Raw genomic sequence first — 21,202 nt, forward strand, 5'->3', positions numbered from 1 at the left:
ATATTTTGAAGATGGTACATATTTATCAAATCCATTAAACTGTATGCCTCAAAGGGTTAGTAAGTTTTATTCTGTTTAAATTATACCTCAATATAGCTGAGTCAAAATTTTTAACAAATCATACATCAGAAGGTACAAACCAGATAATCCTGTTTAATCCAATTGTCTGGGCATTGTAACTCACACACACATATGTTATGCCCTGGCTGGAATCAGTGTCTTGATTACTAATGTAGCCATCAGACCATTTAGTGACGTCACCCAGCATTCATCATCAACTCTATGGAACACATTCAGTGGTGAGTAACACTTGGAATTAGGCTAGAATGCTAGAGTGTATTTAACAGGGACTCTAATGTGGAATTACACGGCCAAAGTCTCTAAAACTCCAACACTTATTACCCTACGGTTCTGTTGCACACAAATGTCAGGATAATAATATGTCTAGTATTTCTTTAGGCATTTTGATGAATGCCTCGGCAGCATTTTCCTATCTATATTAAGATCAGTAACTCTAACTTTTTTCCTATATATAATATTTCAAGTCTGTGTCAATAAGGGTCAGGGTTGTGGCACAGAGGGTTAGGTAGCCACTGTACAATGCCTGTGCTCCATATCGGGGAGCAGGTTCCAGTTCCAGCTGCTCTGCTTCCCATCCAGCTCCTTGCTAATGAGCCTGGGAAAGCAGCAGAAGATGGCTCAAGTATTTGGGCCCTTGCTACCCATGTGAAAAACTTGGATGGAGTTCCAGGCTCTTTAGGCTGGATCCGTGGCAAAGTTGAGAAAGAACCAGTGGATGGAAGAATCTTTTTTTCTCTGTCTTTGCCTTTCAAATAAGTACATAAAATCTTTTGTTTTAAAATTGCGTCAGTCATTCCCCATCCCCAAACTTTTCCATATCAGCACTGCTAAGTATATAAATCTAAATTTACTGACTGGTTAATTTTATTAATGGATGTCAACATTAATGTGATACAACATGTTCTGATAGAATTATCACTGAATCATAGCATTTCACCCCTTACACTGAAAAAAAAATTATTGCTAAGATCCAAGCAAATAGATTCTTTTCCTTAAATTAACTTAATCAAACATATGTGATTTTTTTTTGAAAAAAAAAAAAGAGATTTATTTATTTGAGAGGCAGAGTTACAAACAGAGACAGGTTTTACATCCACTGGTTCACTTTCCAAATGGCTGCAATGGCCGAAGCTGGGCCAATCCAAAGCCAGGAGCCAGGAGCTTCTTCCAAGTCTCCCACGTAGGTGCAGGGGCCCAAGCACTTGGGCCATCTTCTACTGCTTTCCCAGGCCATTAGCAGGGAGCTGGATGGGAAGTAGAGCAGCTGGGACTCAAACCACCACCCAAATGGGATGCCAGCACCTCAGGCCAAGTCTTAACCCACTATGCCACAGTGTAGGCCCCAAACCAATGTGATTTAACTTGAAAAAAAAAATGAAGAAGAAAATGAGACTAGTAATTAGTCATTAAGCTATTCTCTAAAAAACCATTCTAAGAGTTTTGTTTAGGTCGACGCCACAGCTCACTAGGCTAATCCTCTGCCTGCGGCACCGGCACCCCGGGTTCTGGTCCCGGTTGCTCCTCTTCCAGTCCAGTTCTCTGCTGTGGCACGGGAAGGCAGTGGAGGATGGCCTAAGTGCTTGGGCCCTGCACCCGCATGGGAGACCAGGAGAAGCACCTGGCTCCTGGCTTCGGATTGGTACAGCGCACCGGCTGTGGCAGCCATTTCGGGGGTGAACCAACGGAAGGAAGACCTTTCTCTCTGTCTCTCTCTCTCTCACACTGTCTAACTCTGCCTGTCAAAAAAAAAGTTTTGTTTAAACATGAATGACTAGATACGTGAATTTTTCTCGACTCTCCCCTAAAACTCTTCTAAAAGGTCAGTGAAAGAATAAATGTGATATAAAACTCCTGGGGCAAAGAGAACAGTGATGAAGACGACATCATATGAGAGTGCGACAATATTTTCACCCTGGGAAGGGGGCAACTGAGGAGCAGAGGTGAAAGCTCATTACTTGAAGAGGGTTATGGAGACTTGAGGAAGAGGATTTACAACACAAACCCCTGGGGCTCTGAATGTGCGTGCACCAAAGATCTTGAAAGGCAAGGATAAGAGGGGCTGAGAAACGGAGGTAGAAAGCTCACTACAGAGCTGCCCGATCCCATGCAGCAGGTGACAGCTCCTTCCCCTGCCCCACCAAGGAAAGAGGAGGTCACTCTTCGCAGGAGTTGAAGAGTGAAGAATTGGCTCTGAGGACATGAGGGAAACTGGGCCCCGAGTGAGGTGATACTCAAAATAAGAAGGAAGTGGAAGTCTACCCTCCTCAATGGCTTAACACTGAAGTATTTGATCCTATTTGGCTCCAGTAATACCACTTGTCAAGGTTATAGTCCCCAGGCTGAAGATCAGAGAAATCTGTTAAGCAAGTGACACTCACTAGAGATAAAACATACAGAAATTGACATTGGGTCACCCAATGAAGTGACTGGACCCTCAACAATTACTGTCTTCCCACCAAGAAACAGGGAGCTTTCAATTGACTTGAATGCCTTACTTTTAAATATAAAATAACAAGAAGACTACTAAACATTTAAGGAAGTCTCTAACATGAAAGAGATAATAAAACAAAATACAATAAAAGGCAACAAAAAAGAATAGATTACAGAGATAATATGGGACCAGAACAAAACAATCTCCTATATTAATATCTTCCAGGATAAAAACAGATTCATTTATTATTTATTCAACAAAGATTGTGTTATTTGAGAGACGGGGGAGAGAGAGAGAGAACATGTGAGAGCCCCCATCTGCAGGTTCATCCCCCAAATACCCACAGCAGCTAGGTAGGATTGGTCCAGGCTGAAGCAACGTCAGGAGCCAGAAACCCAATCCAGGTATTTCAGATGGATGGCAGTGACTCCACCTGTGTCCTCCCAGGGAGCACATTAGCAGGGAACAGGAATCAGGAACAGAGGCAGATCACTACGCTGGCACACAAGCATAGGCAGTGCAGGCAGGACACACACCCGGGACGTGGGGATCCAAACTGGCATCTCAGCCGCTAGGCCAAATGCTCAACCCTCATTCAACAAAGACACATTCAGCATCTGACATACCCAAGCATTGTTCTCATTTCTGAGGACGATGAAGTTAAAAAAAGATTTAAAAATTTCTGTCCTCAGGCTAGTGTTGTGGCATAACAGGTTAAGACGCCATCTGTGATGCCCATGTCCCATATGGGCGCCAGTTCGAGATCCAGCTGCTCCACTTCCTCTCCAGTTCTCTGCTAATGTGCCTGGTAAAGCAGCAGTGAATGGCTCAAGTGCTTGGGCCCCTGCACCCATGTGGGAAACGCAAAAGAAGATCCTGATTCCTGGCTTCCGCTTGTCCTAGCCCAAGCTATTGCAGATATTTGGGGACTTAACCAGTGGATGGAAGATCTCTCTCTGTAACTGCCTTTCAATAAATAAATAATTTTTAAAAAATTCCTGTCTTCAGGGCCAGCACTGTGGCATAGCAGGTGAGGCCGTCGCTTGTGGTGCTAGCATCCCATATGGGCGCTGGTTGGAGTCCTGGCTGCTCCACTTCTGATCTGGCTCTCTGCTGTGGCCTGGGAAAGCAGTGGAAGATGGCCTAAGTCCTTGGGCCTTTGCACCCACGTGGGAGACCCGGAAGAAGCTCCTGGCTCCTGGCTTTGGATCAGCACAGCTCCGGCCATTGAGGCCAATTGGAGAGTGAATCAGTGGATGGAAGACCTCCCTCTCTCTGCCTCTCCTTCTCTCTCTAACTCTTTCAAGTAAATAAATAAATCTTTAAAAAAAATTCCTGTCTTCATGGAATTTGTATTCTAGTGTATAAATTTTTAAAGCTAGAAGAAAATCTTGTATAAGGAATATACACGAAATTTTTAAAAAGAACTCTAATAAATTCAAACAAGTATATCCATCTTTGTTTCTAGGGCTTTAGTTCAGGCCCTGAATTTTTATAGTCACTGAGTAAGAGTTTTCCTCATGAGACTTTGCCTTCATCATCCCCAATCCATCTTTTTTCCAACTGTTAGAATGATTTCTATTCAACCTTTATGTCCTGGTCATGTCACTCCTCATCCTAAAACTCTTTTAATAGTACTTAGTTGCCCTCAGGATAAAATATAAACTTCTTAGTAAGTCACTACAATCGGATTCCTCCTTGTTTCTTCGGCAGCACTACCTACATGCATCCTGTCACACATTATTGAATTACTGCTTTAACTCTTTGAACACATAACATTACTTCTTATGCCTCCAGACCACTGGTTTTTTTTTAAAAAAAATTTTTTATTTCAACCAACAATAAGAAACAGACATATTACATTTAACCCAGAATGGTCTACACACATACATACATTTGCACATACACATATGCCACATATGCACACACTAAGGAAGAAAAGGTTTCATGAAAAAAATATCTACACTGGGGCCCCGCGCTGTGGCACAGCAGGTTAAAGCCCTTGCTGGAACCACCAGCATTCCATGTGGGCGCTGGTTCTAGTCCCGGTTACTACTCTTCCAATCCACCTCTCTGCTATGGCCCAAGTCCTTGGGCTCCTGCACCCAAGTGCGAGACCTGGAGGAAGCTCCTGGCTCCTGGCTTCGGATCGGTGCAGCTCCAGCCATTGCGGCCATCTGGGGAGTGAACCAATGGTTAGAAGATCTCTCTGTCTCTACCTCTCTCTGTAACTCTTTCAAATAAATAAAATAAATATTTTAAAAAAATCCACATCATGTGAGATTCACTGAGAAATTTTCTATTCATCATTTCTTAATAATGTGATGGTGATGACACATTAAATTGATTTTAGGACCTCCAAATGGGTCCCAGCCAACCCCTTCAAAAACAATGAGGCCTTTGCACATGTTAATGTCTCTAGTTAGCCTACCATTCACCTTTCCTTTAGCCAATTCTTGTCCTCCTTCAAGACTTAGAACAGAGTGTCCATTCCTCTCCCTGCTCCCTGGAGGAGGCGCCCCTCTGAGCTCCCACCACTTCTCTTGCACACCTGGCAGTTTCTATTATCATTGTTTCTTTGGTGGTTTGTTCCCCTCACTTGATTGTGAACTTCCAGAAGGCAGTGAAATTGCCCCACCTGGAAGACAGTGCCCAGCACACAGAAGACCTTCAGTGAATACTGAGTTAGTGAATGAATTAATCTATTCCATTTTTCAATTGGGTAATTTGAGAGGCCCAACATCACAGAGCTGAGCTAGCTCCTGAGGTCACTCTTACACATTTCTGTAACCGAGCCATCCAGCAGCATCTAATGAGGCAAGAGCGCTTGTCTTCCCATTAGAATTTTGAGTAGCAATTTTTTAACTTTTTAAGAATTCTTTCACATTGTTGAAGTCAGTGAGGACCCCAAAGAGCATTGATTTATGTAGAAAATATATACATTGGTATATTAGATACAATTTTAAATACAATTAACACCGACAAGTTCAGAATATATGCAACGATTATAACTACCAATATTTATCATTATTAAAAGATATTTTTCAAGTACAAGAATATACAAGTATAATTTCCAGTAGCCATCAGAATATCATCACATATCAGGAAGTCTCTGGAATTACTATGCTTGCCAAAACACAAGTGGAAAAGGCAAGTAACATCTTTTTTTAAGAAGATTTATTTACTTATTTATTTGAAACAGTTACAGAGAGGAGAGAGAGAGAGTGAAAATGAGAGAGAGAGAGAGAGAGGTCTTCCATCCACTAGTTCACTCCCCAGTTGGCCACAACAGCCGGAGTTGCGCCGATCCAAAGCCAGGAGCCAGGAGCTTCTTCCAGGTCTCCCACATGGGTGCAGGGGCCCAAGGACTTGGGCCATCCTCTACTGCCTTCCTGGGCCACAGCAGAGAGCTGGATTGGAAGTGGAGCAGCTGGGACTAGAACCTGTGCCCACATGGGATGCTGGCGCTTCAGGCCAGGGCGTTAATCCACTGTGCCACAGCGCTGGCCCCGGCAAATAATATCTTTTCTTTTTAAAGATTTATTTATTTATTTGAAAGTCAGAGTTACGGAGAGAGAGAGAGAGAGAGAGAGAGAGAGAGAGAGAGAGGTCTTCCATCTGCTGGTTCACTCCCCATTTGGCCGCAACAGCTGGAGCCACGCCAGTCCGAAGCTGGGAGACCTGGAAGAAGCTCCTGGCTCCTGGCTCCTGGCTTTGGATCCGCACAGCTGCGGCCATTGCAGCAATTTGGGGATTGAGCCAGCAGATGGAAGACCTCTCTCTCTGTCTCTCCCTCTATCTGTAACTCTACTTTTCAAATAAATAAATAAATAATACTCCATCTAACACTAAACATAAACTCTGTTGTACTGCTCAAGATGTCATGTTAATGTAGTACCAATTTTATGAAATTTGCACTACTAAAATATTCTGTGTAATCTGTGTCTAAGATTTAATGAATGAAATATTGTGGTATACATTATGTTCAGCATTTGCATATGTTAACATCTGCTTGGAACACTCTTTACCTGGATAGTTCTTGCCTTAACCTGCAAGTACTATCCTAACATTTATAATTATTTTCTAAAAATCTCAGACACTTGGGGACCAGCATTGTGGTGCAGTGGGTTAAGCCACCACTGCAATGCCGACATCCCACGTGGGCGCAGTTTGAGTCCCACGTGCTCCACTTCTAATCTAGCTCCCTGCTAACAGCCTAGGAAAAACAGCAGAGGGTGGCTCAAGTATTTGGGCCCCTGCCACCCACATGGGAGACCTGGATGAAGCTCCTAGCTTCTGCCTGACAGCCCTGGCTGTTGCAGCCAACTGGGGAGTAAACCAGCCGATAGAAGATCTGTATTTCCTTGTCTCTCCCTCTCTGTCTGTAACTCTTTGAAATAAATCAAAAACCTTTAAAAAAATCTGACACTTATTAGCTATGTTAGGCACAATGATCCTTTTTAAAGTACTCCTAAGTTGAAGAATTTCTGTTTACACCCATTCTATTCAACAGAGACAAATTCTGGAATGGTGATGGAATTGGAGGCTTGTATTAGACAACTACCAGTCTATGTGAATTGAAAAGTACTGTGGCCAATATGAGACCAGCAAAGATTAGAACTAGAATGTTTTCCCTAGTCAGAAGTACATACCCCTGCTTTTCTCTCTCTCAAACACCACCTACAAGATGAAGCAGCATTATACGTAAATCTAAATTCAAGTCTGCTGGATTCAGTCAAGGCTTTCTTCACAAACATAAATGCACCTGTTGAAAAGATCCCCTTGGCCTAAAGAAGTGCTAAAGTATTCCTGTGTCTTCTCACATGTCCAAGAGGTAAATGTTCTCACACTGACAGTGTATGAGGTAGCAAGGCTTATGTGTTTCCATCCCAAAAAATGCCTCTTAAGATTTGTTCATGGCATTCGGGTTACAGCATACTCGGGATGTCAACGCCACGGAAAAGGGTGAGATGGGGAAAAAGGGTATCACCATTAAGCGAGGTCTAAGAAAGTAAAGTTTATTTATTTGAGAGAGACAAAATTCTTCTGGCAACCAGAAAGGATTTAAGAGTTTCTGATCTGAAGGCAACAGTCTAAATCTTTTTATATATTCCTGTGAAAAACAACTTGGGATAGAGAAGAGTTACCAGTATTTCTTATAAAATTCAAGTTACAGTGCTTTTAAATGAAGCCATGAGATTAAAATATAAAACTTTTTAAAATAATCATTTATGAGTAAATCAAGGCAAAATTTTTTTGGTTTGGAGTAATTGTGTGATTATTCAGTATAAGGCAAGAAACGGAACTCCAGGCTTCATTTCACCTTTGAACAGTTCCCTTTGCCAAATAATAACGGTCATTTTTTTCCCTCTTTCTTTTTGAGGGGGTGAGCTTTACGGAATGGAATGTGCTCTGAGGGTCACACCCACTCCTCCCTGTCTTCCACCACTTGGAGTTTTACCACATGGGCTTCACCTGCTTATTTAATTCTGCCCAATCTCCACTATCTGGGTAGGCTTGCTTAGGTTTCAAGCTACTGCTAAGTGTTTTGATTTCTCTCGGCATTCAAATGCATTGGAGAAGAAGTTTATTGATAGCAACAATTTCAACAGAGCAAAAACCCAGTGTTTATTAACTATGTATATAATTTTCTACCCAAGTACAAATTTCAAAGTGTCTTCCCCCAAATAAACTGAGAAAACCTAGACGGCTGGAAGACACAAGCAAGCCTCACGTTGCCAAAGAAAATAAGAAAGAACGGACAAACTACAGGCTGAGCAGTAGACAGACACATAGATAGAATCAATGCGCTTTTTCTCATGCAAAGAAAAAAATTAGATGCAAACTTTACATTTAAAACTGCATTGTTCCCCTTTAATCTGGCCACCATCCGAGTGGTGATCTGGATGTTAGAGAAGAGATGAATGGGAGACATTGGCAGGGATTGAAGCTTGGGGATGAATGTGGAAATGTAGAATGGATGTTTCTTTTTTTTGGCTTTGAGTTGACTGTTGTTTCTGTCTGTTTTTTAGAACTGATCCGAGAGGACAGGGAAGTCAGTGTGGGCGGCTCTGAGGAGCCTCCCTCTCTACAGCTGCGGCTCAGAGGATTACGGCCTTCATCCACAAGGCAACATTGCACAAGTAGCCTTTGAACAAAAGTCATGGATACTATTAATGATATGGTAATCCTTAATCGAGCTACCTCCCAGTAGTGATTATACTGACATGGGAAGAATATCTAAGTCGTGGAGGCAGCCCACAACAACACTGTGGCATTGTTCACCCTGGGCTTGACCAGGACTAACTTTTACCAGCATCGCTAACGTCACCTTTCCCTCTGGAGCCTCCCCCAAGCCCTGGCCCCAGCTCCCACTCCCACCCTACCACGGTAAAAAAGTAGCAAAGAAAATGCTGCTCTTAAATCTTAGAGATTTGTTTTTGCAAGTTCCCACACACATTTAGTGTTGTCTCAAAATTCATGCTGTCAACTGTCTAGGAACCATTTCCATCTGAGAACGAGACCACACAAAAGTTGGTTCGGCGGGTCTCAGTGAAGATGTTTTAATTGTCTGACAATAGATTCTGCCATCATTTGACTTGCAAATTCTGTCCTCTTGCTCTCAGATAACATGTTCAGAATTAGATAATTTATCAATAAATTTCCCAAAACTCCGTAATTATGATGCTGAGACACTAGCTGTTTCCCATTTGATGTAACTCAAGTGCCACCCGGGCAGGGGGGAGGCTGGAAATCTTATGGCTCACTACCTTGGAGCATTCCCCTAAGGTCCAAATCTAATTCGCTTACAAAGAATTCCCCTTAATGTTAGGGGAGGGAGAAATGTATTTATAATTTTTATGTAATAATATGTGTGGGATAAAATATTTACATTGATGTTTCAAATGACTTGTGCTGAATATGGTATTGAGGCTGAAGATTCTATACCTTAATCCCCACCATGGCCTAATTATTCCTTTTCCATGGATTATTAATATCATAAAATAATGTCATCTCTCTACCCTCCAAAACAAGCCCAAACAAAGGCAACTGCCAATATAATTTTATGGACACGCTTCTCCATTCACGAGCCCACACAGATAATCTTTCCAAACCCTGTAATAAGCCATGCTGAACAAACAGAGAAATTGTGATGTGTAAAAAAGCACCTGAGTTGTCAAACAATTGTCTCTTCAGATCATTCTTTCAAAGAAGCTTTTCTTTAGTTTCTGGAAAAAGAAATTTCAGAAATTACACATATTTTGAGTCAAACTGCCATCTTTAATGAATATAAAATATATATATTTTATCCAGAGCGTGACCATAAAGGAAAAGCAACAAATTGTATGCATATAACATTATTATAGGATATTTTCTATTCAATATAAAGTCAAAAATAGTATGATGGTCTGTATTAAGCACTGAGATAATTTATTAAACGTTTAGAGCCATGAAACTAGTGTACCAATTTCTGTGTTAAAATTAGTAATCAGCTGGTTGTTTCTGAAGGCTGGATTTGAAGGAAAATGAGAGTGGCAGAAATACTCCCTTTTGACTTTACATGTATTAGGATATTTGTAATAATTACGTATTGCTTTTCTGGCTTAAAAATTAGTAAGTGGCCAGAATACATGAATTGCTTTGAATATCTAAACCTTTTACCCTAAGTGGTTATATTTTGTGAGACTATTCATATGAAAGGGGCACTGTGGCAACTTTAGTACAGCAAAAAAACAAAACAAAAGTTCCAGAAGTCTAGTTTACGAAAAAATTGACTCTACAAGTTAATACATCATCTCAGGTAAAAGCATAAAAGCTTTAACCTCAAGTCTGATTTACCTATGTACATCTTCCGGTCCTAGGCAGAAGAAGAGCTGATCATCATCACACCTAAAAATTACTAACCATAGTTTCCTTTAACTGGAAAACCATAATGAGAAAAGTACTGGTGTTAGGGCCAATAGTGCCAGCCCTGCCTCTATCCCTCTGAGTGAGTTTTTAAATGTGTAGAATGAAGATAACAGAACTTGCCCTTGCCACCCCGTAGACCTAGAGAAAGTAAATTATCATTGTTAAAATGATGAAGACAGAAATGACAGTGAATGTTCTCAGCACAGAAATATTCTGTTCTAGGTTCACTGGAGTTCAAAGATGAACATTTTTTGCTAAAAGAAAACAAGTAAACAAACTTATATTTTATCTGGATTAGCTACTTTTTTACAATATTCTTGTTTCAGGTGCTAATTGTCTAGTCTTCCACAAACATTGGGGAAGATGATTACTTTTGCTCAATTTGATAATTAAATTAAACTTGGGAGGAACATTCAATTTTTTTGAATCGCAATTTACAGATAGAGAAACTGAGGCACAGAGCTCTTAGGAACTGATTTACTTGGCATCAACGATTGAAACAATTCCTTCTTTCCATTATGATGCCTACTCTAACTCTAAAATTCTGTTAATTCAGCAGTGTCCAACAGAATGGACTGCAAGGTACACAAGTAATTCAAAGCTTTTTAGCAGCATGCTAAAATCATACTTTAAAGGTGCATTCGATTTTAATGTTTATGTAACCCAATATATTCCAAACATAATCATTTCTATGTGTAATCAATATTTGTAAAAGATCATTGAGATGCTTTAATACTTTTTATTCTTAGAAATTCAGCATTTTACATATAACATTTCGATTCAGACTTTAAAATATTAATAATGGGTGGTTAGAAAATATGAATTGCTTGGAATCTCTGAGCCTTTCATTTCAAACCACATTTTTTAAGTGCTCATTAGCCACATGTAACCTCACAGATTAGCCCATATATAATTGTTCATACCGTACTCACTGTCCAGAAAGGCAGGGTAATATTAGGCTTGTGGGTTCCAGAGACTAGTCTGAGTTTGCAGCCTGGCCTTACTACTACTAACTAGGCAACAGTGGGCAATGTACTTTTATGTGACCCAAGTTTCTCGCACATAAAATATTTAACAGGGTGTAATAATATGAAATGAAGTAATAGTTAGTGCCTACCAAGTAGTAGGCATTAAAAATTAACTATTGTTAATGCTACTGTCAGAGAACATACAATACCCTCCTCCCAAAGTCTGTAAGAAACTAGACACGTCAGGTCTATAACAGGGTTCATTACATGTTGAATCGTGTCTCCAACATGACATTTTGAAGTCCTTATCTTCCAGAACGTTACATCATAACCTGATTTGGAAATAGGGTAGCTGGAGATGTTATTAGTTAAGACACAGTCGTATTGTAGCAAAGCAGGCCCTTCATACGACATGACTGGTGTCCTTCTAAGAGGGACTTGTAGACACATTCAGGGAAAGCTCCAAATGACAGCAAGGGCAGAGACTGGAAGGTGCCAGACTGGGAGACCAGACAAGGCATGCTGTGGGTAAGTAGTCACCACTGACCTCTGAAGGATTTTACCTGGAGGGAGCGCAGCCCCGCCTACAGCTTGAACTTGGACTTCTGGAAGCCAGAAATGTAAGAGGATCATTGTCTGTTTTTAAAAGCTGCCCAGCTTGTGGAATTTCATGATGACACCCCAGGGAAGTAAGAGAGGGACCTTTACCCCAACGGAAGCAAGCACTCAGTCTTGCAAACAGCCAGGTTCTGGATGACTGACAACCCAGCAACCACAAACTTCGCAGGGAATCACAGGAGGCTTTTATAACGTCCGGGCAGCCCAATTCCCAGAGAGCTTTCTGGCTGCTCCTCAACTCCACATATGAGGATACGTTCTGGAAGGAGAATCTCAGCCTTGGACAAGGAATTCTTGGTGGGACAGCTGCCTGCAAAGTAAGGGAGCTAAGTCGCCAACCCAGAGAAACAATTTTCATTGGTTCCTCGGGGATGAAACCAGTGTGAACATGTCACAAAGTCTACCATTCGTTTTTAACGGACTTGGTCATTCTTTGGTTACAGCTTTTTTCAAATATCCTATTGTGATCAAAACTTTAATCTGGTTTTTAAAGAATTTTTAGTATTTACTTATGTGCATTTTAAAAACTAGGGCACAAACAGTAGGACATATAAAGTAAAATAAAAATAACCTAAAGTGATATGGATTTTACATTGCTAATACTCCTGGGACTGTTAGCCATTCTATATAATGTTTTTCAGAGTTCTTCATTCTCATAAATTATTAACAACTATGTTCTTATCTTTTACACTTAAAAAAGGAAGTTGTCAGTCATATGTAATGTAGGCTTTGTGACAAAATCAGCAAAGAAATAATTTCTCTAAAAGGAACATTTGTTTTCCTAATTCAACAATGCTCAGTTGATTGTAATTCAAACAAATAATAAGTGATTATTGTGTTGATTTTAATCTGATGGTTCCAGAATAACAAATTTATTATTTATTATTTCAATCTTATGGTTTGGTAGTTCTTATTTAATAGGAAAACATATGCTTGTATTCCAGCATTATCTGGGTAACAATGTATCTTGAAATCTCCATTAACATTTATAAGAGTGTGAACTGTTTCAAACAGAACTTCGTCCCCAGGAAGGACTTTGGAGATCTCTTGATCTCAACTTTTTATTTTACAGCTGAGAAAACCAAGGCAAGGGGATAGTAAAGACTTGACCAAGGTCATACAGCCATCAAACGGAAGTCCATGCTGTAACTCCTGCTCCCCGCTGAGGGGCCTTCATACCCCAAAAAGTAAGTATAATCACCTGTCTGGCAGGTGAGTGGACAGTTAGCAATTGGTCAGTGAACTGTAGCAAAATGCAGAGATATGGTCTTTACTGTAAAATTTCAAAATGCATATACAGCTCTTAGCATAATGTAGAACACACAATAAACACCTGGGAAATGAAACTATTATTACTGCTATTGTTACAGAATTCGCATTTGTTCGCGTAAAACTGAAGCAAAAGGACCAGGCTCACATCAACTCCATCTCCCTTCTACTCTACCCCCCACCTTTCCTTTGGCATGAGTGTTCCTGCCCCACTGTCTTTCGGGTATTCAGGAGACTCCCCTTGCAGCACCATGCTTATGTCTCTCCCTCCCAGCCCCACATTAAACAACAACAACTCTCCTCGTTGACTTCATTCTCTAAGGCACCTGATCTTGGTTATGGAGCTTCTAAGATGCTCCAAGACAGGAGGTCAAATAACTTTGGGGAATGCTCTAGACTACATCCCACAGTAGCAGACACCCACTTTTCCATGAGGTCTGCTGCTGGTATCTCAGCACTCCTGGTTCCTTTCATGCTGGGGGCCTCCTGCCGCCAGCACTAGCGACTCTGTGGACACTCTCTGACTTGCCGTATGCTCTGCCCGTCTCGGTGCAGGCCAAGGCGATCTAGCTACCGACAGTAGCCCACACCCAATGACAGGTGGGAGTTGGTGGATTTAGCTACTCCAGCTTCTTTGTTCTCAGCAGGCACAGTTCTAGGTACCATACAACTATGCAGAGGTCCTGCAAAAATGAGCGCCCCAGGGGCCGATGTGTGCTGTAGCAGGTTAAGCCACCACCTGCAACACCGGCCTCCCGTAGGGGCCCTGGATCATGTCCCAGCTATTCCCTTCTGATCCAGCTCCTGCTAATGGCCTGGGAAAGCTGCAGAAGATGGCCCAAGTGTTTGGGCCCCTGCTGACCACGTGAGAGACCCAGAAGAAGCTCCTGGCTCTTGGCTTTGGCCTGGCCCAGACCGGGCTGTTGAAGCCACCGGGGAGTGAACCAGCAGATGGAGGCTCGCTCTCTCTTTCAAATAAACAAATATCTTCAAAAAATGAACATCCCAGATACCACATCAATTGCTTGCCAATTAATACATCCTATATTCTTCCTTCCCTTCCATATCTCATTCTCCCAACACCTTACCAGTGGTTCCTGGGATCAAGTTTGAAATAAACTATCTGTCTTGCAATCCATTTCTTCTCTTCTCGGAGACTCACAAAACACACTAGCAATGTTAGAGACTATATGAACTCTTTCAGGAAATGAATTCATTTAACTTTTTTAAATCTAAACCTTATTTCATGAGTTTCCCAAATTTATTTGGCCATGGGAAGCTTTTTAAGAACAAGAGCTTTGGGCCGGCGCCGCGGCTCACTAGCCTAATCCTCCGCCTTGCAGCGCTGGCACACCGGGTTCTAGTCCTGGTCGGGGCGCCGGATTCTGTCCCGGTTGCCCCTCTTCCAGGCCAGCTCTCTGCTGTGGCCAGGGAGTGCAGTGGAGGATGGCCCAAGTACTTGGGCCCTGCACCCCATGGGAGACCAGGATAAATATCTGGCTCCTGCCATCGGATCAGCGCGGTGCACCGGCCGCAGCGCGCTGGCCGCGGTGGCCATTGGAGGGTGAACCAATGGCAAAGGAAGACCTTTCTCTCTTTCTCTCTCTCTCACTGTCCACTCTGCCTGTCAAAAAAATAAAATAAATAAATAAATAAAAATTTAAAAAAATTAAAAAAAAAAAAAGAACAAGAGCTTTGATCATCCTAAGAAAACAATGTTCCCCCGGCACACTTCGGGCAATGCCAAACTCAGCACTAGTGACCAGGAAGTGAGTGTATTATCGCCCTCAGGGATCTCAGCCTAGCTAACAGCTTCTCCTGAAGATCAGCCCGCCTTCCCACTCAAAGAGCTTGGTCCCTAATCTCAGACCACCTGGGAAGTGGGATGGGAAATAGTTTTATCACACCCTTCAGATCATCAAACCAGATGGATAATAGTCTACTTCGCTAGCAAGAACACACAGGGAATAACAAGTTACAGGGTTACAGAGTACATTCATGAGACCAGTGACAATCTAGGGGGAGTACAGGATGAAGATATTCGTAGTTATCTCCTGAAATTGCTCTGGGAAAAAAAAAAAAAAGCGTCTTTAGGAAGAAGGACCTCACCTATCAGTGGCCTCAGCCAAAAACACCAACTGCCTAGGACTACAACATGCCTTGAGGTATTTGAGGAATAAAATGGTCAACACTGACCACATTTAAATACTTAAGCTCTAACCACTCTACAAAATCCATAAAGGGATGTTGGAAAAGAGCAAAAAGGGGAGTTCCATGACAGAGAAATATAAATAGAAAACATAGTTACAGTTAGCATTCTTGCTGTTTTCAGTACAATCCATCATCAACAGCCATATGTGCTGCTGTCCAAGCTGGACCCCACGGGAAGGAAGGAGCGAGAAGTCTTATAAGCGGGGAAAAGTTAGAGGGAAGTGAGGAAGAGTGTGGAAGAGTGCTTGGGGTAGCTGGGGAAAGTCCTTCTCTAGCACCTGACTTTTGCTACTTAGAGCAATTTTCTTCCCAACGTGGAAAACATGGTTTACACACCCCCTGTCATCTCAGTCACACTGTCTTCTCCCATAACCAATTTTTAAGTGCCGAGATAGCAAATATTTTAAAATATATTGTCGTGGTTCTACAGTAAAAGATTCTACTTTATAAAAACATTGGTAATCATATTCTGGAAATTTCCTGTCACTTTAAAATATTCATAAATGAGATACAAAGCAATACATTCTAAATAATCTTAATCCTTTCAGGGGGTATGCTCTCTGAATGTCAAGCAAAACCATTATTAAGGACTGAGCAAATGTGAAAGAGGAGTTACCAGGACTCCAACATGGCCGCGAGCTGGGGAGATGTGACATTCCCATCTTCATCAAGGGGGATTCTGTCAAGTAGCAACTCAAGCTCTTCATCAGTAATCTCCACACCAAACCTGAAACAAACGGCAGTTAGCATCAGTCACCCCCAAGTTCACATCTGGGTCACCCCGACCCACAATACCCTAAGCATATGGCTGCCATTAATGCTTTGTTACTGCGGCGGTCCTCAAGATCAAGAGCACCACGTGAATATCAGAGGTTAATCAGGGTTTTGATGGCTTCAGCTTTCTCAAAGAAAGAGATTCTACCACGGAATCCCCGCACTGGTGGTGCACAGAAATAGAAATACCCCGGCGTGCTGAACTGCGTGTGATTGTCTTCTATCAAAAGTTATTCATTACACTAAAACACTGGTATTGCTTAAACAAGTTAACTCTGAAAGGCCTTTCAATTGGACTGCTTAGCACGAGAAAAAAAAGGTAAAGAAAAAAAGTGCCTTTCGAAAAACAGCTTCCTAATGCTCTTGCAAAGCATTCCACGATGGCTTTAAGGACATTTTGCATACAAATATTTTAAAAGTGGCAGTGTTTATTCATCAGCAAGAAAGTGTTTTCATCTCTCAAGAACAATCAAAACATAATCCTTGAATCACTGGCATAAATAAGAATGACTTAAGCAATAATAATGAACAAGGCATTCATTCACGATTCTGCAAAGCTGATAAAACCCAGCTGACTTTTGGAAGAGGAGAATATATTTTCTTTTGGCAAAGCAATGGAAGAATAACATCAAAAAGTGTTTTTTTTTTCCATTTTCATTATTACTTTCTTGATAATTATAAAACACACAAACCAACATCACAACAAACAAAAATGGTTTAGGCTGCAAAGAATTAAGTTATCACACATTTGTATTTCAGAAGTACTTGAATTTGAACAGCATGTCAGGGGCTCTGCAGTTGGGGGCTTTTTTTCACTTGTATAAAATTAGGGGGAAAAAGGTAGAAAAAAGTTACACTTAGTTTCTATTCTTGTTCTCTTTATTCTCTTTTATTTATAATTCCCTATCAATGGAGTTCCTACTGTTAATGGGTAAATCTTTGGCATTTTGCCTGAGAAATGAAAATTCTGAAGTTTTATTTAGATTTAAACTTGGTATTTCTAAAGACACAGATTCTCTTTATAGACATACCAGAAAAATATTACCAGATTAAAAGCCAAGAGACTTTATTAAAAAATATATAGATATTAGTTTAATATATATGGCTTATATCCATCATTACACATAATTATACAGCTATGCAATCATGGAGAAACTACTTCACTTTCATAGTCCAGTTGTCTCAAATCTCCAGTGGCCTGCAACTCCTCTATATCTTACTGAGTGATCATGAGACAGTGAGATAAAGCAAATAATAGTGTCTTGAACAACAGGAAGTATCAAGTAAGTGTTGCATATTGTTTTATTATTGACATAGAGAACAGGTTAAAAAATTCTACAAAAAATATGCCCGAGTAGATCATTCAAACCTAACAGAAACATAGGCAGCCTTTTTCTTCTCCACAAATCTTCTCCATGAATGGCAATATGATGCAGTGGAGACAGCATGGGCTTTCAGAGTTGGATCTACATTCAGATGGCAGCTTTGCCACTTTGTAGCTGTACAAGGCCTTGGGCAATTTAATTCCCTGAGCCCTTGATTTCATTTGTATGAAAAGAAAGATAACCTTGAAAGTGGAATGTTAATTTTTTTTTTTTTTTTTGGTCAGGCATAGTGGACAGTGAGAGAGAGAGAGAGACAGAGAGAAAGGTCTTCCTTTGCCATTGGTTCACCCTCCAAAGGCCGCCGCGGCCGGCGCGCCGCGCTGACCCAAAGCCAGGAGCCAGGTGCTTCTCCTGGTCTCCCATGCGGGTGCAGGGATGTTAACTTTTATAATATGCACATACTCCCTTTATTGGGAAATGTATTTTCCTAATGGCTCAAATACCTTCGTCTTATTGTTGATAAAAGGAGGCTTTCCATAACCACAAACTTCCCTCCCACCTCAACATCCCAGTCACTATTTATCATCACACTTATTATTTTCCTTATTGCTCTTCCCACCACCTGAAGCTATCCTACTGGTTTATTGTCTAGTCGATCACTGTCTGTTGTCTTCACTTCTCATGTAAGCTACATGAAAATAGATGCCTTGTCTTAATCACCACTACAACCCTGAACTTACATAACAATGACTGGAAGGTGCTCAATAAATATTTAATAAATGAACAAATGACTAACTCACATCTACTGAAGGGTACATGTACTTATGAAAAGAGGAGCTGATGCTGTGGCGTCACGGGTAAAGCCACCGCTGCAGTGCTGGCATCCCATATTGGCACCGGTTCGAGTCCTGGCTGCTCCACTTCTGATCCAGCTCTCTGCTGTGGCCTGGGAAAGCAGTGGAAGATGGCCCAAGTCCTTGGGCCCCTGTACCCTCGTGGGAGACCTGGAGGAAGCTCCTGGCTTCCGGCTTTGGATCGGCCCAGCTCCGGCCATTTCAGCTGATGGGGAGTGAACCAGTGGATGGAAGACCTCTCTCTCTCTCCCTCCCTCTCCCTCTCCCTCTCTTTAACTCTGCATTTCAAACAAAATAAATGAATCTTAAAAGAGAGAGAGAGAGAGAGAGAGAGAGAGAGAGAGGGGAACTCCTGGGGCCAGCAGGTTAAGTCTCTGCCTGTGACACCAGCATCCCATATGGGTGCTCATTCACGTTCTGGCTGCTCCACTTCTAACCCAGCACCATGCTAATAAGCCTGGGAAAGCAGCAGAAAAAGGCCCAAGTCCTTGGGCCTCTGCCACCCATGTGAGAGACCTGGAAAAAGCTCCTGGCTCCAGGCTTTGGACAGACCAGCCCTGCTCTGGCCATTGCAGTCATTTGGGGAGTGAACCAGCAGATGGAAGACCTCTCTCTCTCTCTCTGTAAACTCAGCCTTACACATAAATAAATAAATCTTAAGGGGAAGGAAGAAATTCTAGGTTGTGAGGTAGTGCATATGTTAATTGAATCAATAGCCATTCCACAAGGTAAATATATTTCAAAACAACATGTTATATATAAAAATACATACAAGTTTTATTTGTCAATTTACGAAAGAATAGGGGCAAGTGGTTAGCCTAGTGGGTAAGATACCCACTAAAACACCTGTGTCCTACATTGGAGTACCAGGGCTTGATACACAGCTCCAGCTCCTGACTCCAGTTTCCCATCACTGCAGACCCTGGGAGGCAGCCAGCATGACTCAGGTAACTGGGCTCCTGCCACCCATGTGGGAGAACCAAGTTGAGTGCCCTGCTCCACTTTGGCTCTCCAGGTCATTGAAAACATTAGGACAGTAAACACTGGAAGGGAGAGCATGTGTTCTCTTTCTTTTCTCTGTCTCAAATAAATAAAAATTTTAAGACAATATTGAAATAACATTACAAGGAGAAATGGTTTTTGTCAAAAATTTATTTATTTATTTGAAAGAGTTACACAGAGAGAGGAGAGGCAGAGAGAGAGAGAGAGAGGGATCTTCCATCCACTGGTTCTCTCCCCAATTGGCCGCAATGGCCAGAGCTGCGCTGATCCGAAGCCAGGAACCAGGAGCTTCTTCTGGGTCTCCCACATGGGTGCAGGGGCCCAAGGACTCGGGCCATCTTCTACTGCTTTCCCAGGCAATAGCAGAGAGCTGGATTGGAAGTGGAGCAACTGGGACTAGAACCAGTGCCCATATGGGATGCTGGCACTGCAGGTGGTGGCTTTACCCCGCTATGCCACAGCACTGGCCCAAGGAGCAACTTTTAAAAGCTTCTATTTATTACCATTCTAATAGAGAGTGAATGACTTATACAGTGAAAAATAAAGTCAGACATGTTTCATTTGGAATACATTTTATACTTTTTATTAAATATGGAAAGCTCAGTCACAAATTAGCTAGATTTCTAACAGAGTAAAATAACATTGAAAACATATTTTCAATATAAATTTTTCATGAACTTTTAAAAATTATTTATTTTCATTTCATTTGCAAGGCAGAGACACAGGCAGATGGAGACAGAGAGATTGTCCTTCTACTGCCTCACTCCCCAAATGCCTGTGACAGGCAGGACTGGGCCAGGCAGAACTCAATCCGGGTTTCCCACATGAGTGGCAGGGACTCAAGTACTAGAGTCATTGTCTGCTGCCTCCTGGGGTACATACTAGCAGGAAGCTGGAATGGAAAATGGAGCCAGGACTTGAAATGTGGAACTTCAATATGGGATGCAGGTGTCTCAAGTGGTATCTTAACTGGTACACCAAATTCCTGTCCCTGAAACCACTCTTATTCTTTATTCTACTTATTCAACAAATATCTGGAAGGCATGAAATATGGATTAGGCACTATATTAAGTACTTAGAATACAGTGATAAGTCCTAGCTTCATTTGTAACAGGAAAGACAAACAGTAAATAAAAAGTTGTAATAAAATGTGGTGAAGCATACAGGATATTAAGGGAGGTTTTTGACAACCCAGCCTAACTCTGATTAAGGGCATCTGTAAGGAAGGGATGAGCAAAGTATTGGTTAGGTAAGTAGAGAGAAAGGGCATTCTAGGTAGAAAACAGGCACATTGTAGAAACCAACGGATTCTAATCTCATTAAAGCCTAAAGTTCAGGCCAGAGAAGGGAGAGACCAGACAGGTGCCAGACTGTAGCCATGATAAACAACTAATGTTTAAAAGCATGGGCTTTATTCGGAAGGCTTAGGATGCTATTAGAGATGCTGTTTTCGACGTGTCAATTTGACTAGGCTAACAATCCCCAGTTTCTCAATCAAACACTAATCTAGGTGATACTTCAAGGTATTTTACAAATATGATTAAAATTCCTAAGCAGTTGAGTTTCAGTAAGGGGTGGGCCTGATTTAATCAGTTGAAAGGCTTTAGAAGCAGAACCAAGGCTTTCAAGAAGAGGAAAAATTTCTGGTTGAGGACAGCAGCAGCAGCTGTGGCAAATTCCCACTGAATCTAGACAGATGTGATTAACGGCCCCAGTGAAAGCAGGTGTGGAGTGAAGGGCTTCCAGCTCATATTACAG

The 21,202-nt window shown here is 41.7% G+C and overlaps 1 protein-coding gene across 9 annotated transcripts in view; it reads right to left on the reverse strand.

The window, feature by feature from the left end:
- Positions 1-21,202, reverse strand: part of LOC138848482 (uncharacterized) — a 100,820-nt gene that overhangs the window by 44,578 nt on the left and 35,040 nt on the right. For 5 of the 9 annotated variants that reach the window (XR_011386312.2, XM_089325758.1, XM_089325760.1 and 2 more), the window contains exon 3: positions 16,106-16,216. Coding sequence is in view for 8 of the 9 variants with exons in the window: in XM_089325758.1 (XP_089181884.1) it covers positions 16,106-16,216 (111 nt within the window). In the remaining variant the exon portion in view is untranslated. Of the gene's footprint in view, positions 1-4,368; positions 4,690-7,656; positions 8,661-9,681; positions 9,742-12,539; positions 15,344-16,105; positions 16,217-21,202 lie in introns of those variants that run through there. The other 4 variants (XM_089325763.1, XM_089325762.1, XM_089325765.1 and 1 more) reach the window with 4 other exon arrangements.

The sequence above is a fragment of the Oryctolagus cuniculus genome, chromosome 2 (genome assembly GCF_051225735.1).
Source record: "Oryctolagus cuniculus isolate XC-2025 breed Fujian yellow rabbit chromosome 2, ASM5122573v1, whole genome shotgun sequence".
Taxonomy (NCBI): domain Eukaryota; kingdom Metazoa; phylum Chordata; class Mammalia; order Lagomorpha; family Leporidae; genus Oryctolagus; species Oryctolagus cuniculus.